Below are 17,893 nucleotides of genomic sequence, written 5' to 3'. Positions count from 1 at the left end.
TCTTTATCGGAGGTGGGAGGGGAGGGTAAAGTGGGAGGCTCTTTCTATAAGCCCATGTCCAACCCCAAGCACAACACTGCAGCCAGTATGAATCCTGTGTCCAGTGGACCTTTTTTTATTGTTGACATTGGGTTAGGTATCCTGTGGGGCCCACTTGAGGAATCCAGAATTGGGCACAGCTAAGCTGCATGCAGGAGCCCAGGTGGGACCTTGGAGAAGTCTAGCAGTGAAGGCAGTGGCAAGGACTCCCCTTAGCCTTGGTTCCCAGCCCCCTCCACCAGCTCACTGAGCCGACACTCTTCACGGAAGCGGATCAGCGCATCTCTCTGTTTCACCACATCCAGCAGCTGCTTCAACATTTGTTCTTCAGCCTGCTTCTCCTTGGCTGTCTTCAGGGTCTCTGAAGGAAGCAAAGGAGGTCTTACGAAAGGCTGATGTGAATCACTGCCACCCTCACAATTAGGGCTCCTTCATCCACCAGAAAGGAGCAGCTAACTTGGGATGCCTCCCTCCCCACTTCCTCACCTTCCCTGTCCATGTAGCCTCTCAGCTCCTGGTCCAGCTGCCACTGCTTCTCTTCTAGGCCCAGCTCCTGGACCCTATATGGAGGGTAAGAGAGAGGAAGAGAAAAAGCTACAGGTGCACAAACTGCTTGGGACAAGAGCCAGAGCCCCAGAGCCCACCAGTGTCTCTGTGCTTACGTGATCATGAGATCAGCTTCCTCTGCCACCAAACTGTTCTTCTTTTGAATGAGGTCAAGTAGTTTTTCTACCCATAGTTTCTCCTGTTCTGAAGAGCCTATTTTATGAATTGGGGGGGGGGAGGCGTTGGCAAACTTGGAGAATAGTGGGAAATGACAAAAAACAATATTATCTCAGGAGAAACAGCTTGGGCTGTGAGGTGCAGAGCTCATTTGGAGGCAGGGCTTGCCTGGAAGGGGCAGGCAGAGGATGCAGTAATCACTCCTTGGGTCCCCCTCCCGTCCCCTCCCCTGGCCTCCACTCACAGTTCTGGCTCCTCACAGCTAACTCCAACCTCTTGCCCTCTGCCTCCAGTTCTCGAAGTGTAGCTTCAATCTCATCAAGACGCCGCTGAATAGCCTAATATGAAAGACACGGGAAGGCCAGGCTAAGCCCCAAAGGATAGGGTAGGAATTGGTCCTATTCTTGTTCCCCCATTTCTTTCAGGGCCTTGAGCCCTCTTTCTCAGGACCCTGGGTCCCCATGCATCTCCTCTGTCCCACATAGGTCTCACCTGGGCCTTGCAGAATCTTTTCACCTCTTCTTCTTTGGCTCTGCGCAGCAACGTCCGCCGCCATGTTGGGTACTTCTCCATGGTGCCCGAATTCTTGGCAAAGTTCAATAGGGTCTGTGACAGGGCCAGGCAGGTCAGGAATGGGGCCAGGGACAGACCTGGGATCTATGCCAGATATCCCTAGTGAATGAGTTCTTAAAAGGGGCTAAGGAAAGAGGAGGATGGTGTTTGGAATGGTGAGGGTATAAGATCCGGACTGGACCTTGGGAAGGGGAAGAGGGAGGAATTCTGTATTAGGGCTTGGTAGGGAAGTCTGAAGGTTGAAAGGAGTAAAAAAATATCCTATCTCCACTGAGATAGTCAGTTCCTTGAGGAGTGAAACCATGCCTAATTTTTTTTTTTGCAGGGCATTTGGGGTTAAGTGACTTGCCCAGAGTCACACAGCTAGTAAGTGTTATGTGTCTGAAGCCAGATTTGAATTCAGGTCCTTCTGACTCCAGGGCTGGTGCTCTATGCACTGCGCTACCCAGCTGTCCCTCCTCATTATTTTCTCATTGATATGTAACAGAGGCTCTGGGTCTAGGGGATAGGAAGCCAGCCTCGAAATCAGGAAGACCTGGGTTCAAGTTCTGATTCTGATACATACTGGCTGTGTGACTCCTGGATAGATTACCTAACTTCTTCATTCCCCACTAACTTTCTAGGACTCAAAACTTCAAAGAAGATGCCAATATGTATCAGTAGTGGAAGTCCCTACATTAATGAAGTCAGTCTCATTCTCATGTCACAAGGCTAGGTACTTCCTACTCCTATCACTATTCTCCACTCACCTGCTCTACATCGGAGGTTAAAACCAGGTCTTCTTCCTCTCCTTCTTCTTCCTCACTAGAGGAGGGACCCTCATCTTCCTCCTCCTCCACATTTGAAGCAACTGAGCTCATGAGTTCTGTACAGGGGAAGAGCAGATGAGGCCTGAGAGCTTCATTTTTAACACCACCCTAAAGCTTTTCCTTTTAGGAATTTCAGCCCTGCCCCACTGTGGTTAGCCAGGTACCTGGGGGGAGAAAGCAAGGTTTGCGGTAACCTCTGGACAGGCCCTCCCCAGCCTGTAAAGCTGCCCTCTAGGGCCTGGCGGGCTAAGACAGAACAACTTCGGGGAGGTTTGGGGGGACCCTCCATCTCAGCATCTGGGTTGAAATTAAGTGATGATAGCGACCGGCGTTCAGGGCTGGAGAGTCTGATCAGTTTTCTTGAAGGCAGCTTGGGAGGACCTTCCACCTTGGGAGGAGCTGGGGGTGTCCTGGGGGACGCTGCCTCGGCCTCTTTTTCTTCATTCTTGCCAGGGGGTTCCTGGAAGAGCCAAGATGCATAGATTTAAGACTGGCCTCTCACTCTGTAAAAGCATTAACCTGACCCTCAGCATTGACCCCAGGGACCCTAGGATAGATAGCCTACTGGAAACTTCATATAGTCACCATTTAATATCATCAAAATGCTATCCACCTCCAGAGAGAGAACTGACGAAACTATGAATGCAGGCCGAAGCATACTTTTTTACTTTATTTTTCTTGGGGTTTTTTGGTCTGTGTTGTCTTTTGTAACATGGTTAACATGTAAATATGTTTTGCATGACTTCACATGTACAACTGATATAAAATTGCTTGTCTTCTGAAGAAGGGGGGAAAGGTGGGAGAGAAGTTGGAACTCAAAATTTAAAAAAATGAATGTTAAAATTTTTTATTACATAGAATTGGCAAATATTTAATGAAATAAAAATACACTGGGAAAAAGAAAATAAATATTTGTCCATTCATTCAAAACCATCCCCTGCCCTGAGGTACCCGCCACTCTTACCTGGTCTTTGGGGGCTCCATCACAGACACTTATGCTGACAGATTGAGGGAAGTGTAAGAGGCAGTAGAAGTGGCCTGAGGATGAGAAAGGGTGTGGAGTGTGACCTGACAGAAGTTGGGATCTATCAGTCTAGTTCCTCACCATTCCCATGAGGTCAGGGACCCACAGGCCCCCAAACTTGGGAGTCTTAGTAGGGAGTGGACAACAGAAAGTACTGAGAAAAAAAAATGAGATGGAAACAGTGTTGACTTAGCTCATCATTGAGAAGATTCCACTTTCTGAACTTGTTTCTCCAAATAAGAAACAGAGAATGCTGATCTACTGCCCCAATTCCTCCACATCCCTGGCAAACCCCTCACCATCCCCGGGGTGCTGCCGGTAGCCTTCTGGCCACAGCGGGGCCTCACAGCTGTGGCAGTGGAAACAGCGTCGGTGGAAGAAGCGGCCATCAGCGCAGATTCGCTCCAGGATGTACAGCCGCTCCCCACACAATGAGCACAAGTCACCAGCCTCTGCCTACCCCCCAAGGAAGCAATAAGAACAAAGAGAAGGCAAAGAGTGATGGATTCAGACCCGGCCCTGAGACTCTCCTAGTAACTGGTTCTTCTCTCCCCTCCCACCCCACCCCCACCCTACAACCTGCTTTATGCTTTTATCTAGACCCAGTTACATATGCTACTGGTTCTGTTGTTCAGTTGTGTCTGACTCTTTGTGACCTCATTTGAGATTTCCTTGGCAAAGATACTGGAGTGGTTTGCTATTTCCTTCTTCAGCTCATTTTACAGGTGAGGAAACTGAGGCAAAACAGAATTAAGTGACTTGCCCAGGGTGACACAGCTGGTACGTGTCGGAGGCCAGATTTGAACTCAGGAAGATGAGTCTTCCTATCCACTGTGCCACACAATCGCCCCTTTAGGTCTGTACAGCATACATTATTCACTTTGGGGCCACTACAGATGTTCCTTACCTTTCCAACCCTGCCCAGAAGCCTCAGTGCTCACCTCTTGGTCTGTGGGCAGAGGATTCTGTGGCGTTACTGGCTTTAGGAGGGTGGGTTCAGTAGGACTTGGCATCTTGGACTCAGACTGAAAGAGCATTCAGACATTAGGAGTGAGAGGGAGGGTGGACGGGGCATGAGAGGAGTGAGGGGATAGTGAACAGAAAGAACAAGGTTAAAAGAAGAAAGGGGAGAAGGTTGCTCACTGCCCTGGTCCAACACTTACCTCTAGACGAGGCTTCTTGCCACCACTATCCTCTCCGTTCTCCTGGAAAAATCAACTGGCTTAGGACTGGCTTTTTTACCCTTCCTCCATTCCCAGCACCTTCTGTCCCTTTATCTTCCTCCTGTCCTAAACAGCCCTACCCAAACATGCAGCCTTGAGAAGGTCATTTTTCTTCTCTGCCTCGGTTTCCCATTTATAAAAGAGAGTTTGGTTTGCATGATCTGTAAGGTTCTAACCATTTCAGCTATCACAGTCTATGTTCCCTATTACAGGGAACCCTTGATAGAAGCTACGGGTAGAGGGCAACTGTATATGGCCCCAATCCCTTTCAATTCTGCTCTACCCCAACCCCACAGAGATGCTTCCATAATCCCAACCTGGGAACGGTTCCTCTGCAGCGTCCTCTGCAGTTTGCTAAGGAACAGGACAGCGCTGGCAGTGCCTGTAGACAGGGGGCCAACAGGACCTGAGGAGAAAGACAGATACTGAGGCCACTGGCAAAGAGAACCTACATACTCTATCCCAGCCTGGACCTTGCACCTTGGTCCCTGAAATGGGTCTGGAGAAAGATTCCCTCCTAATATTGTGCCACAACTTTCCTCTCTAGGGTCCTCCGGAAGCATTTAAAATATTTCTTTAGGGGCAGCTATGTGGCACAGTGGATAGTGTACCAGCCCTGGAATCAGGAGGACCTAAGTTCAAATCCCGCCTCAGACACATGATACTCACTAGCTGTGTGACCCTGGGCAAGTCACTTAACCCCAACTGCCTCGCAAAAATAAAAAAAATAAAATAAGAGAAATATTTCTTTACAAGGGCAGCCAGGTAGCACAGTGGATAGAGAGTGCCAGGCCTGAAGTCAAGAAGACTCATCATCATCCAGGGTGGTTGTGAGGGTCCAGTGAAATTAACAGAGGTAAAATGTTTTGTAAACTTTAAAGCACTATATAAATGCTAACTGCTATCATCATCATCATCATCATCATCATCATCATCATCACCATCATCAGTTCTACCAGGCTTGTGTGAAAGCATTATTTGGTGTCTTAGAGGTTGGTGACACCGGCTTATATATGAATCGCAACTTAAGGGTTACAAAAAGCTATGCGAGAAAAATTACCCCCATTTTACAGATAAAGAAATTGAGGTTCAGTGGGGATAAAATAGCCTGACTGATCAGTCCCATGACCATGGGCCCTGCAGAAGTACCTGGGCTGTTTGGAGTCCTTCCAAAGGCACTGTAGAAGTGAGTGAGGTAGGCAATAAGGCCCAGTGGATCAGTCCCAGACACCAGCACCTGTGGAGAGATCACCGGTGCAATTCCCAACTCTTGTTCAGCCAGCTTTACTGCCAAGGCCGTGGTGTCCAGAGCTCCAGCTCCTTGTAGGGTTGAGAAGTCACTAGGGACAAGGGTAAAAGAGAACAAAGAAATAGTAAGGGAATGGAATCATCAAGGCACACAGGGATGACATGGGAAGGAAGAGGAAAAGGCTTATGGGAAGTCAATGATAGGCTGTGGGGCTGGGGGAAGGGGGCATCAACAAAGAGTAGGAAGAGAAGGGCACCGGGATGAGCAGACAAAGTCTCCCCCATTTGGCAGCCCTCAATTGAGTTAAAGACATCAACTCCAGGCAATTAATTAATTTAATTAATCAATTAAGCAGAATAGGGGAGGGAGCACAAAAGGACCTAAGAGTGATTTCAAATTATCAAAGAAGACCATTAATCACTTCCTTCCCCAAGGGTCCACAGCAACTCCTCCCAAATTCCTCTCCACATCCTATTCCCCCATGACGGCCTTCACCCTATCACTTACAGCAGACTGGGTCGGAACCGATGCACCAAAGCGCAAAGTGCCCGACCATCAGCCCAAGAGGATGAGAAGTCTGTGACCTGAACACCTGGATAGCCAGCCGTCTGCTTCTGGCACCAGAGGAGCAGCTCCTCTTGGGTGCCCACCAGTCCTGGAAAGAAGGGGGAAGGTCACCTGTGCTCCTGGAAATCACACCCGACAAGGCTCTACAGGGTCCTAGCACCAGGGACCACTGGCACTGCTCTGAGCATAGGGTAGGCAGCAGATGGACAAAGGACACCTAACATCACCACCATCATCACTCATGTTTGTGCAGCACTTTGTTTTACAAATGCTCTCTTACATGAGGTCTTGTTTCCCAGTTTACAGATGACAAAACTGAGGTACAGAGTAGGTAAGTGATGCTCAGTCATACCTAGGCAGCCAGTTGCTATGGTGGAGAGATCGCTGAACTTGGAGACGGGAGGATCTGAATCCTCAGACACTTACTAGCTGGGTGACCCTGGATTAAGACCCTTAATGTCTCCAAGCCTGAGTTCCTCATCTGTAAGGTGGGGATAATAACAGCACCTATTTCACTGGGTTGCTATCAGGATCAAACAAGATTACGTACATTGACTCGCAAACTCTAAAGCACCATATAAATACTAGCTATCATTGTCATCATTGCTTTCCACACATCTAACAAGGTAGCATAGATCAGACTTAAAACCAGGTCTTCTGACTCCAAATTCACTGGTATTTTCATTCTACCACATAGTCTCTTCTCAATAGCATTATTAGCAATGGTAAGCATTGCTAATTCTTCCCTGAGGCAGGCTAAGGACCCACCTCGTAGGGAACATGGATCACCTTCATGACATCACAAGAACCAGGGTATCAGGAGGGCAAGAATCTCCATCCACCTGAACTGCCTTTGCCATCGGGACTCTCTAAGACTCTGACCACTGGTGGTAGGGGGAGAAGAGGGTTAGGGAAGACTCAACTCAGAGTCCTATCAAGGGCAACAGCTAATTTGGCTGGGCACACAGGGCATCAGGATGTAGAAAGAAAAGGAATGAGGGAAAAGCGGCTTGAAGAAGGAAAGGGATTTTTAAAAAAAATTTAATTTTTACTAATTTTCATATTTATATCTATATCTATCTCTATCTCTCTATATATATATGTAGAGAGAGAGTGGGGAGGGGTAGTTTCTTAAGAGGCGCAGGGCAAAGTTATGGTATCTGGGCCACAGTGTTTTGTAGGGCCACTCACTATTCTTCAGGATAGGGGTAGATCACAAAGGGATTGAGGTAGGGGCAAAGTACTTGGCATTAGAGATAGACAAGAGAGAGCAGGGCCCACTCACCAGGGGCAAGGGGCTTTGAAGAATCAGTCTTGTCATTCTTCTTGCGCTCCAGTTCCTTGCCTCCCATGTCATAAAGATCTCGTACCTAGAATTGGACCCTGCTAATTTTAGATTATTTAAATGATCCTCCTTCCCCCCAGCAACCCAGGTCAACCTAAATCCCTTTCTGTATACGGCTCAGCCCACCATGAACTCGAGCTCAACCGTACTGGGGGACCAAAGGGGCAGGTGATAGATAGGAAGGGGAGGAGGATGACTGACCTGTTGGGGAGTCACAGAACGGAGGTTCAAGTTGGGATATCGAGAAGCGGGGTCTAGGGTATACTGGGCTATATTGCGATGCATGTTTTCAGGGGAGGTCTGTGATAAGAGCTGGTACAAGCTCTCCCTGGGGGTAAGAAAGGGGTGGGCTGTGGTAAGCAGCAGAATGATGAGTATGGAGGAGGTGGGTGAGTTTCCATCACCACTGCTCCCTCCCTACCAATCTCCATTCATTGAAAACCCCACTCCCATTGCCTCTACTCTACAATCTCCACCCCTTCATCAGTCTCTCACAACCTTTCCATCTCCCTCCACCCCCACTGCAGTCCTTAGCCCCATGTTCACCTCTCTGCCAGAACATCCAGGGGCTGAGTACCCCCTGCCCACTGCTTCACCATCCAGGCTGCATCAAAGGCTGCTAAGAAGCCACGGGCCACACCAGTACCCAAGGGCCAAAAGGGCTGGAGGAACATTGAAGTAACAAGAAACAACAAAGCACACAGTGGGTAGGGGGCATTCATTCCCTCCATGTTCCCACCATCTGCTCAGGTCCATGTTTAAAGAGTTACAAAACAAAGAGTTACAAGAACAAGAGAGAGAACGTTCTCCGCTCTCCCCTCCCTCTTCCCTATCCGTAATCACCCTGCAGCTCTCCCTCTGCCCCCTCACCTCCACCAGCCAGCCCTCCCACTGCCCCCATACCTCCCCCAGGCAGTCCTCCAACTGTCCCCTAACCTCCACCAGACACCCCTCTCACTGGCCCCTCACCTCCACCAGGCAGCCCTCCCATTGCCCCCTCACCTCCACCAGGCAGTCGCCCACCAGCTCTAGCAGCACTCGGGCCCCGTGTTTCTCTTGTACCCGTGCGGCGCTCTCTGCCCTTGTCATGCTCGTGAAGTCGAAGGCAGCAACGTCTGGCCGGCCACGGGCATCACAGGCAAACTCCAGGTTGCCAAGCTTGCCATGGGTGGCAAAGTCAGCAGCAGCTCGGGCAAAGCGGTGCAGGGCCTCTGGTACTATGTTGTCACGGCCCAGGAGCTGCTCTGTATTTGCAAAGTCCTGGAGGCCACCAAGGACAGAATCAAAGACCCAGATAATCAGCGAGAAAGTTAGAGTTGGGAGGAATCTTAGAAGTCACCGTGGCCAGTCTGCTCATTCGGCACAGATGGAAATGAATGAGGGTCCAGAGACTTGAAGGGAGCTGTCTGAGACCACACCACCAGAGAGGCAGAGCTCAGGTTTGAACCCAGTTGTCTGTCTCCCAGTCTCAGGCTCTTTCCATGACATCAGCGGCTGTGCTGGGGGGAACCCCTGCTTCCTGCACATTTGCTGTCCAACCTCAGGACCCCAAAGGGACCACTGTCATCTGCTAAAAATCATGCATGGGCATTTGTTGTGGAAGTGGGGTGGGAAACCACTGTGAAAGACTGTTGAACACTGTCCAATCACAGGCAGCTAGGTAGACTTAAAGTTAAGAAGATCTGAGTTTGAGCCCTGCCTCAGATACTTCCTGGTTATGTGGGCAAACCACTTTACCTTTCTCAGCCTCAGTTGCCTCATCTGTGAAATGGGCATAATAACAACACACATACACACACACTCACACCCATCCCCCAGGTTGCTGTGATGATTAAATGAGATAATATATCTCATGCAAAGCATTTCGCAAACATTCAAGTGCTATATAAATGTTAGCTGTTATTACAATGAAGTATATCTCCTGTTTTGGGGAAAGAAGCAAGGCTGGGGAGGGTGGGAGGAGAGAATGGACCAAGAAATTTTTAAATGCCTATATGACAGACATTATACTAAGTGCTTTACAAATAACAGCTAAGATTTAAATAGCACTTACTACGTGCCAGTCACTGTGCTAAGCTCTTCACAAATATTATCTTATTTGATCCTCACAACAGCCCTGGGAGATAGATGTTGTTTATCCCTGTTTTACTGATGAGGATACTGAGACAGAGGTTAGATGACTTGCCCAGGGTCACACAGCTAGTAAGCAAGCGTCTGAGGCAGGCTTTGAATTCAGGTCTTCCCGAGTTCAAGCTCTGCACTCTATCCGCTGCGCCCCCTAGCGGCCTACCAGAGAGATAGGATACACTCATTTTTAGAGCTGGGCAATGTGCTGATTCCTTTTGCCTGCTCATATTTACTTGTTGGAGGGGGAGGGGGGCTTCTATTTATAAGAAAAAATTAGGTGATGAAAAAAAGGAAAGAAAAGATCATTGATAAAACATGAAACAAAAACACAGAAGAAAACTAAATCTCACAAGGGGACCTAAACACAAAAGCCAATTTTGTGAATACCTTAAGTTTAATATACACTTCTTTAAAAATGTACATAAAAAGTTCATGATTTTGTACACAAGCTATTTTTGCACGCCCTGGGATAATGGAATGTTGTTTTTTTTTAATTGATGATTAAGTTCATAATCAAAAAAAAAAGAGATAGTTGAGTAGCATACTGGTTATAATGCCAGAACTGAAGTCAGGAAGACCTAGGTACACCTTGGACAAGTCACTCTGTCTGCCTCTGTTGTTGCTTCTGTTCAGTTGTTTCAATCATGTCCAACTCTTCATGACCCCATTTTGAGGTTTCCTTGGCAAAGATACTGGAGTGATTTGCCATTTCCTTCTCCAGACTGATGAGAAACCAAGGCAAACAGAGTTAAGTGACTTGCCCAGGGTCACACAGCTGGCAAGTGTTTGAGGCCAGATTTGAACTCAGGAGGATGAGTCTTCCTGATTCCAGAGTGTTATACTATCCACTGTACCACCTAACTGCCTGTCTACCTCAGTTATCCTCATTTCTCAACTGGCTGCCCTTTGGGACCTTTTTCACCCACTTCTCCACCCTGTCCCACCTGTAAGCTCATTATTGAGATGACCTCATCATTCTGAAAGATCTCATCAGACTTGATACTCCACCCCATTACTACCCTCTTGTACTTCTGATTGGAAGGTGAAACCATGAACTCCAAACATCCATTTAAGCCTTGGGCTTCTCCACCATTCCCTCTCCTCCCTGTGCCTGCCCCCCACCCCCACCCCAATCCCACCATAGCTTTGCAGATTCCTTTGTCTTTCCCCATAGATTGTAAACTCCTTAGGGGTACAGACTATCTCTCTTTTTTCATTTAGCAAGTGCCTGGTATATAACTGATGCTTAATAAATATTGATTGATTGTAAAGGGTTATTGTAAGGACCAAATAAGATATTTGTAAAGAGCTTTGCAAACATTAAAGCACTTTATAAATACTAGCTATTATTAGTTGGAAAGAAAACTTTTTTAAAAGAAATGTTTGAAGCCTGGGGAACTGGTGGGATTGGTAGTAGGAGACAAAAGCTCTAAGAGTCCATGTATTCCAAGATCCCAGCATGCATGCTCTGCACTCAGCTCCATCCTTGATTACTCAGCGGCAGCCCCAGCAGCACAGCTATCTCCTTTGGTCTGGTAATTCCCCACCACATCCAGGCTCCCGACCTGTCCATTCTCCTACCTGACGAAGCACTCCCAGCCGAAGTAGACTCTGCTTCTTTGCAGTCATCACAAAGTAATGGGTGTCATCCTTGTAGTAAACAATGTTTTCCAGGTCAATGCCTGTAAGGGACGAGGAAGAAGAGCACAATTTCTGAGTGGTGAGAGTCTCAGGACTGAGGCTTCCTATCTTCAGATCTCTCCTCAACTCATTACCAGTTGGAGTTAAAGGAGAACAGATTTTGGAAAAGGTTGCATACTGTTGTCTTGTTAAAAAAAATTAACCTGGCATATGTCTTGGTCTTATCTCAATGGCTAGACAGGGAGAGATCAGTTGAGGACCAGGTATTAGAGGGAGAAGAGATCAGTCACAACAACTAGACTGCAAGTCCCATAAGAGCAGGGATGTGATGCTGGGTCCATAGTAAGGGGGCTTCAGAAAAGCCCCTACCTGATTCCAGGACTAGGGCTCTATCTGTTGTGTTACCTGAATGAATGACCATTGCTAGACTCCAGGTAGGCAGAGAATAACTAAGAAAGGGTCTGCTCTCTCAATCATTACACACACACATATACACACACACACTTCACACTTGTAGCCATGGGATAGACCTTGGGAATAGGAGGCCCATGGAAGAACTGGCCTAATGCAGGTAGAGGGATGGAAGGAACACCCAGGCAGTACTCCAATGGATGAAAGGGGCCCTAACCTGTGGCCTTGAATAGGTTCTGGAAGAAGCTCTGATTGTAGATTCTAGCCACACCACTGATCTCCGGCACCTGAGTTTCAGCCACTGTTCGTCCATTCACAAAGTTGGCCGTGATGCCAATGGCCAGTTTGCCTCTCATTTCTCTGACTGAGAAACCTGGGAATTGGTAAGAGATATGGGACGAGATGTGGACAAAGGAAAATGAATAGGAGTGACCCTGTTGTTTAGTCGTATCCAACTCTTCATGACCCCATTTGGGGTTTTCTTGGCAAAGATACTGGAGTGGTCTGCCATTTCTTTCTCCAGTTACAGATGAGGACACTGAGGCAAACAAAGGTAAGTCATTTGCCCAGGGCCACACAGATAGTTAAGTATCTGAAGCCAGATATGAACTCAGGAAGGAGAGTCTTCCTGACTCGAGGGCTAGCACCACCTAAGTTTCCTATGGAGTGACCCTGTAAGGTCATTAGGAGTGGTATGTGTGTGAAGCTCAGAAATTAGGCACTTGGGAGCTTGGGAGGGGCTGGCCAAGAAATACTTAGGGTAAGGGAGTTACTCACCTTCAGGTACGAATTTACTGCCAGCCGCAGAGATGAGAACATCAAATTCATACTGGGCCAGTTGGTCAGGGGGGCTGGGCTGCAGCTGTGCTCTCCAGCCAACCCCTGAGGAGGACAGGAGGATGAGAGGGGACAGAAAATAAGGGATGGGAGTTAGAAGGGGCAGTCCAAAAAGGGAGAAGACAGGATCGAACCCTCCCTCCTCTGAGGCCAGAGCCAACATATCCACTGAATGGAGGGAAAGAAGACAATTCAGACGGGTACTTACCCTTGTGAGATGGGGGCAGGAGGCCTGTGAAGGTGACCCCCCAATGAATCTCCACCCCTAGCAGTAATGCCACCTTCAGGAGGAGCAGCTGAAGCTGCCTAATACCTGGAGAACAGGAGGAAAGGGTTGGTATATACAATAAGTGCTTTTAAAATAGAAATAAAGGGGCAGCTAGGTGTCCCAGTGGATAGAGCACTGGCCCTGGAGTCAGGAGGATGTGAGTTCAAATCCGGCTTCAGACACATAATACTTCCTAGCTGTGTGACTCTGGGCAAATCACTTAACCCCAACTGCCTCACTAAAATGGAAATGAATTGAGAGGGTTGGGGGGTGGGGTGGGGCAGAAGCCCTCCCTCCTATAATACCCGCCAGGGAGGAGCCATGGCTACCTCCAAACCTCAACCCAGTCATTAGGGACCCAGCGTTGTACTCTGCCCTCCTTACTCACTGATGTGGTCCAGGGTGCCTGTGCAGAAGCGCCCGTAGAACTTCTTGGCACCAAGCCCCCGAAGGTCGTGGATAGTAAAAGGCCAGAGGTGGAGAACATTGTGGCGTGAGAACTTGGTACGCTTCTCCACGAGCACCACTCGGGCACCCAGTAGGGCCAGTTCTACAGCTGTTCGAAGTCCACAGGGCCCTGCTCCTACGACCAGGCACTGCCGGGAAGTGGAGAGGAGCAGTGTGGGGACAGGAGCGCATTCTGACTCTCTGCTCCCTGACCCCAAATCTCTCCTCCCCCCACTTTGTGGCTCTCCCAGCTTCCATGTCTTGATCCAGGCCCCCTCCATCCTATCCCCACCTGCCCACCTGGGTGTTGGCACAGGCCTTCCCCTGCTCATAAACGGAATGGGAGGCCCGCTTATCCAGCTTGGCCCACAGGCTCTTGGCATTCCAGTAGTTGAGCTCAGCCTTGAGCTTGTGATACAAGGACAGCCTCCCACCAGGCTCCAGGCCCAGACACATGCAGAGGTCTTGGAAACTGCTGAGCACATCCTTGCACAGCTGTGCCTGCAGAAAGGTCTCAAAGAGTCCATGGGCAGGATTCTGGGAAGCAGCAGCTGCCATGGGGGCAGCCAACAGGGGCCCTAGGGGAAGGCGGAACAACTGGCGTGAGAGAGAGAGACAGTCAGACACACACACACACACACACACACACACACACACACACATACATACACACACACACACACACACACCAGCTTCTGGAGGAGGGGAGAAACCAAATGGGAGGAGAGGGGACAGAGGAGTGATCCTAGCCCTGATTGGCCCCTTGGAGCCAGTCAATACCATCAGTGCCTCTTCCCCTCCTCTCACAACTGTCCAGATCTCTAAAAACAGAGTTCAGCTTCCTGTGATTCTAAGCAGCATGCCAAATTTGGAAATGAAAAATCAGCAGTCCTGGGCACAGTGGGCACTACTCATCCCTAGGCTCAAAAGAGACCGCTTGTTTTTCACACCCACTCCCCAACTAAGGCCTCAAGATCAGGACTCCATCTCAAGGATGCCCACGGACCTGACAAATACAATCAATCCTAATTATGTGTGTAGATTCTAAGGGGTAAGAGCTCTCAGTTCTTCTCTATAATGGGACTTGGGAAAATAGGTTTACATTTCCAAGGATAATAAAAGGATCTAGGGCAGAGGAAACAGGCATAAGAGGGACAAAGGGCAAGGGGTGGGAAGCAAAAATTCCCAGGCATTACGATTTTACAAATATGCATATTTATCCCACCTCCAGAGCACTCAGACATCATAGCATCACAGATACCCCAGCACTATGCTGGGCAGTAGATCACTAGTAACAGGAGAAGAAGTTAGGTCCAAATTGCCTCTGTAATAGGTACTTCCCTGCATCAGGCTCCACCTACAACCCCCCAAACCACTTCAAGAATCTAACAGCCCAGAGGAAGCCAGAGAGAGAAAGAGTTCGTGACTAAGTATCTATCTGCCTGCCTGGTTCTGTTTTCTGATATACTGTGGTCATGATACTTCCCTCCTGTTAACTTGAGGCTCTTCTGAGGGCCCCTGGAAGAGGGCAGGGATGTAAGTCTTTTGCCTTTTCTCGCCAGTCTTCCTCTCCTTTGCTCTGGCACTCCACTGAAACCCCACCTCTGGAATCTTCCCAGCACAAGATATCCCTTTATTTCTCCACTTCACTAGGGGTAGCTTGGGAAGGAGTAAGCTTCAAGGCTGGGAAGATTCGTTGGGCCAAGGTTGGAGACAGAGGATACAAACAGAACTAGGCTGAGACCTTAATTCTTTCCTGGCTGTACCACCACCAGACTCTTTGGGCATAAATTTTCTTATCAGACTGAGGAATTTGGACTGAATAATCTCAGGTTACTTCAAGCTCTGACAGTCCCTTCCAGTAGTTGAGGGGATTGACTTGGAGAAGAAAGTCCATGTGAAGGAACTCTCAGGGAATCTACTCCTCTCTATCTTGGGAACTGTGTAGGCAGTTGCAACCCCAGCAGCAAGCAGATGCAGGTAAAGCACTCCTGCCTCCAGACACCTGGGCTCACAGCTGTCACTAGGAAGGCCAAAGGTTGCTGTTAGGGTGGAGAAAAAGGAGGGTGAAGAAGAGACAAAGGTAGGCAGAGAATAATATAAAGCACCAAGAGCCCTCCAAAGTGGCCATCCTTGGGTGGACTGGGTGTGGGGGTGGGGGAAACGACTAAACTCAGAATAAGTCAAAGTCCTAACAGATGGGGACACAGTGTAAGTGACCCCCTTCAACTCTTTGGGAGAATGGACCCCCCGGCTCTGTGTCCTCCCCAGAGCCCAAAGAACCTCCCTTTCCACTGGGGTTACAGCTTTCAGAGGGAGAGGGTACACTTATGCATACCCACATAGCCCTAGTTCTGGCCCCGGAGGGGTTCGGTGACTCAAAGACATCTCCAGAGGTACAGCTGTCTAGTGGGTACAACTAGCTCCGCTGCTGGGCACGTACCGGGAGCCGCCTAGCCCTCCTCCCTCACCTGGGGGCCCTTGATCTCTCTCATAGGTGAGATGCAGAGGGACAGGGACAGGGACAGGGACGGGGCGGGCAGGGGAGGCGCACATCTGGCACCGCTGGTACACTTACCCGAGCAGAAGCACGCTAGAGCCGGGATGGAGGGGCGCAGGCAGGCTGGGGAGGGGCCAGACGAAGGAACCGCTTCCTGCTGTAGCCGGAGCAGCAGAGTTGGGGCGGGGTTGGGGGGGGTGGGGCCCAGAGGGAAGGGAAAGGCGGAGGAAGCAAGGAGGAAACAGCGAAGGGAAGCCCGGCGAGTGCTGAGCAGCTCTGAGGGCTTCTCCTAGTCACCCTTCAACCAGGCTGCGTTGAGTGTTGGGCCGGTGACTGTCGTCTGGATCCTAGCTCAGGGAGTGGCCACCCCCATGCCTTTATTATCACTACATTAAGCATCTCATGACTTAAAAGAGCCCAGGCAGGCCAATCTCAAGGTCCGCCCCCCACTCCACTGACTGCCAGGGCTGGGTGGGGTGGACGAGGACACAGGCTGACTTGGATTCCCCCTGAAGCGGGGGAAGGCAGAGGCTGGCTTTGAGCTCGGGATCCCTGGAGGGTGGGGTGGGAATTGGCATTTGGTCCCGAGAGGAAATAGCTCATACTTACTTCAAGCTTTAGAAACTTTTCCACGCAACAAATCCCGTGATGTGGGAAGGGCAAATATTAGGCTGTTGCTTCCGATGATTGAAGGACATTGAGAGGAAAGGAGTGGAGGGGACCCACACGTCCCAGCTTTACCTTCTTCCCCACCCCACCCTCAAAGGTTCCATTCAGTTGGATAGAGGTTATTACCAACTCGTATTTTTCTTTCCTTAAAACAACCATGTAATTCCAACTATTACACCCATTTTTGAAGATAAGGAGACCAATTTTCAATCACTTACTTGTCCATGGTCACACAGCTGAGAATCATCTGAAACCTTATTTGAACCTTTTTTCCACACGAGGATACCAAAAAGTCCCCAAAACAAAACAAAAACAAACTACATGTCCCAAAAGTCTCACTGCGGTTTTAAGCTTTAATAAGCTTAATTTCAACCCTAGCTCTTAATTTTAGTATGAACTGAGCAAGTATCAAACTGAGTCCCCAGTTCCACTACCTCTAAAATGGGGTGATAATGTTTACACTATCTATCTCGTAGGAAAAATCATAGAAAAGCAAAATGCGAATTATTACAGCTCCTCTCTCCAAATCATTATGGAGGTCTTTCCTATCAGGATATTTGGGCAACTTTTCATCCCCTAGAGAAGGCTGTGTGTGGCCTCCTCATGGTCTCTTCTGCCCTTATAGGTGGATTGAGCCAACAAGGGCAATCATTCCCTGAAGCCTTGGGCCCAGGTGTTCCCTAGCCTGGTCCGCTATCAGGTAGCTGAGTAAGCATCTCTTCACTGCTCCACGGAAGGTGGGCTTTAAGAGAACATCCACCCCGGGGGATAACAGAACAAAGACTCCAAATTGGAGTTTGAAGATGGAGTTCCAGCTTTGCCATAAGACTTTAGGCACGTTAACAACCTGGATTTCAGTTTCCTCGTTTATAAAATTAGAACACTATGGTGTGTACTATCATGAAAGTCAGATAACAACTGTGAAGTGCTTCGTAAACCTTAAAGTGATCTACCAATGACACCTATCTTTACAAGTAGGGTGAATGTCACAGAGTAAACAGCTTTGAATGTCAGGTGAAGTTTGGTTTTAGAGTCTTGGAATGTTACTGCTGAGAAAAAAAAAAAAGATCTAGTCCTGTCGTCTTATTTTATAGATGGGAAAACTAAGCCCCAGAAAGGCTGAATGTCTTGTTTAAGATGTAAGGCAGGGCTAGAACTGGAATTTACATCTCTTGACTATACAGTCCAATGCTCTTTCCATTCTGACAATAGGGGCCATAAAATCTCTTGCATCTTTATCTAAAACTGTGGACACTGTCATATGATAAATATGAATATCACAAGGCCAGTGGGCCATGACTCACACTTGCAGAGCCAGGGCTTCGTGGGAGTTACTTGCTTTGTGACTCTCACAAAGCACACACTCTTTGGTCTGCCAAGTGAAGGCAGCTTTGCTTAATTTAGTGTTGAAGGGAAGGGAGCAGGGGAGGGGGAGGAGGGT

The 17,893-nt window shown here is 48.7% G+C and overlaps 1 protein-coding gene across 3 annotated transcripts; it reads right to left on the bottom strand.

Moving 5' to 3' along the window:
- Positions 1–88: 88 nt before the first annotated feature.
- Positions 89–16,151, bottom strand: MICAL1 (microtubule associated monooxygenase, calponin and LIM domain containing 1). 3 transcript variants are annotated; one of them, XM_078155197.1, is made up of 25 exons: positions 15,862–16,135; positions 13,584–13,861; positions 13,225–13,432; positions 12,777–12,881; positions 12,509–12,613; positions 11,949–12,104; positions 11,261–11,361; positions 8,555–8,812; positions 8,099–8,214; positions 7,754–7,880; positions 7,493–7,577; positions 6,148–6,295; positions 5,541–5,731; positions 4,709–4,797; positions 4,332–4,373; positions 4,110–4,193; positions 3,468–3,624; positions 3,109–3,182; positions 2,309–2,604; positions 2,085–2,226; positions 1,255–1,368; positions 1,007–1,100; positions 702–798; positions 526–599; positions 89–400 (listed from the first exon to the last, which is right to left on the bottom strand). In XM_078155197.1, exons 2-25 carry the CDS (start codon positions 13,839–13,841, stop codon positions 252–254), a joined length of 3,270 nt encoding a protein of 1,089 aa, XP_078011323.1. In that variant the 5' UTR covers positions 13,842–13,861; positions 15,862–16,135; the 3' UTR covers positions 89–251. The 3 variants fall into 3 exon arrangements, with proteins under 3 accessions (XP_078011323.1, XP_020863830.2, XP_020863831.2); XM_021008171.2 differs by lacking the exons at positions 89–400; positions 526–599; positions 702–798; ... (1 more) ...; positions 1,255–1,368; positions 2,085–2,226 and adding an exon at positions 15,028–15,325 and having other exon boundaries at positions 2,227–2,604; positions 15,862–16,146; XM_021008172.2 differs by lacking the exons at positions 89–400; positions 526–599; positions 702–798; ... (1 more) ...; positions 1,255–1,368; positions 2,085–2,226 and having other exon boundaries at positions 2,227–2,604; positions 4,332–4,370; positions 15,862–16,151.
- Between the last annotated feature and the right edge of the window lie 1,742 nt (positions 16,152–17,893).

This window comes from Phascolarctos cinereus, unplaced genomic scaffold (genome assembly GCF_003287225.1).
Source record: "Phascolarctos cinereus isolate Bilbo 61053 unplaced genomic scaffold, phaCin_HiC Scaffold_5;HRSCAF=322, whole genome shotgun sequence".
NCBI lineage: Eukaryota > Metazoa > Chordata > Mammalia > Diprotodontia > Phascolarctidae > Phascolarctos > Phascolarctos cinereus.
Note: the sequence above shows the minus strand (reverse complement) of the source record. Positions and strands in the feature narration are given on the sequence as shown.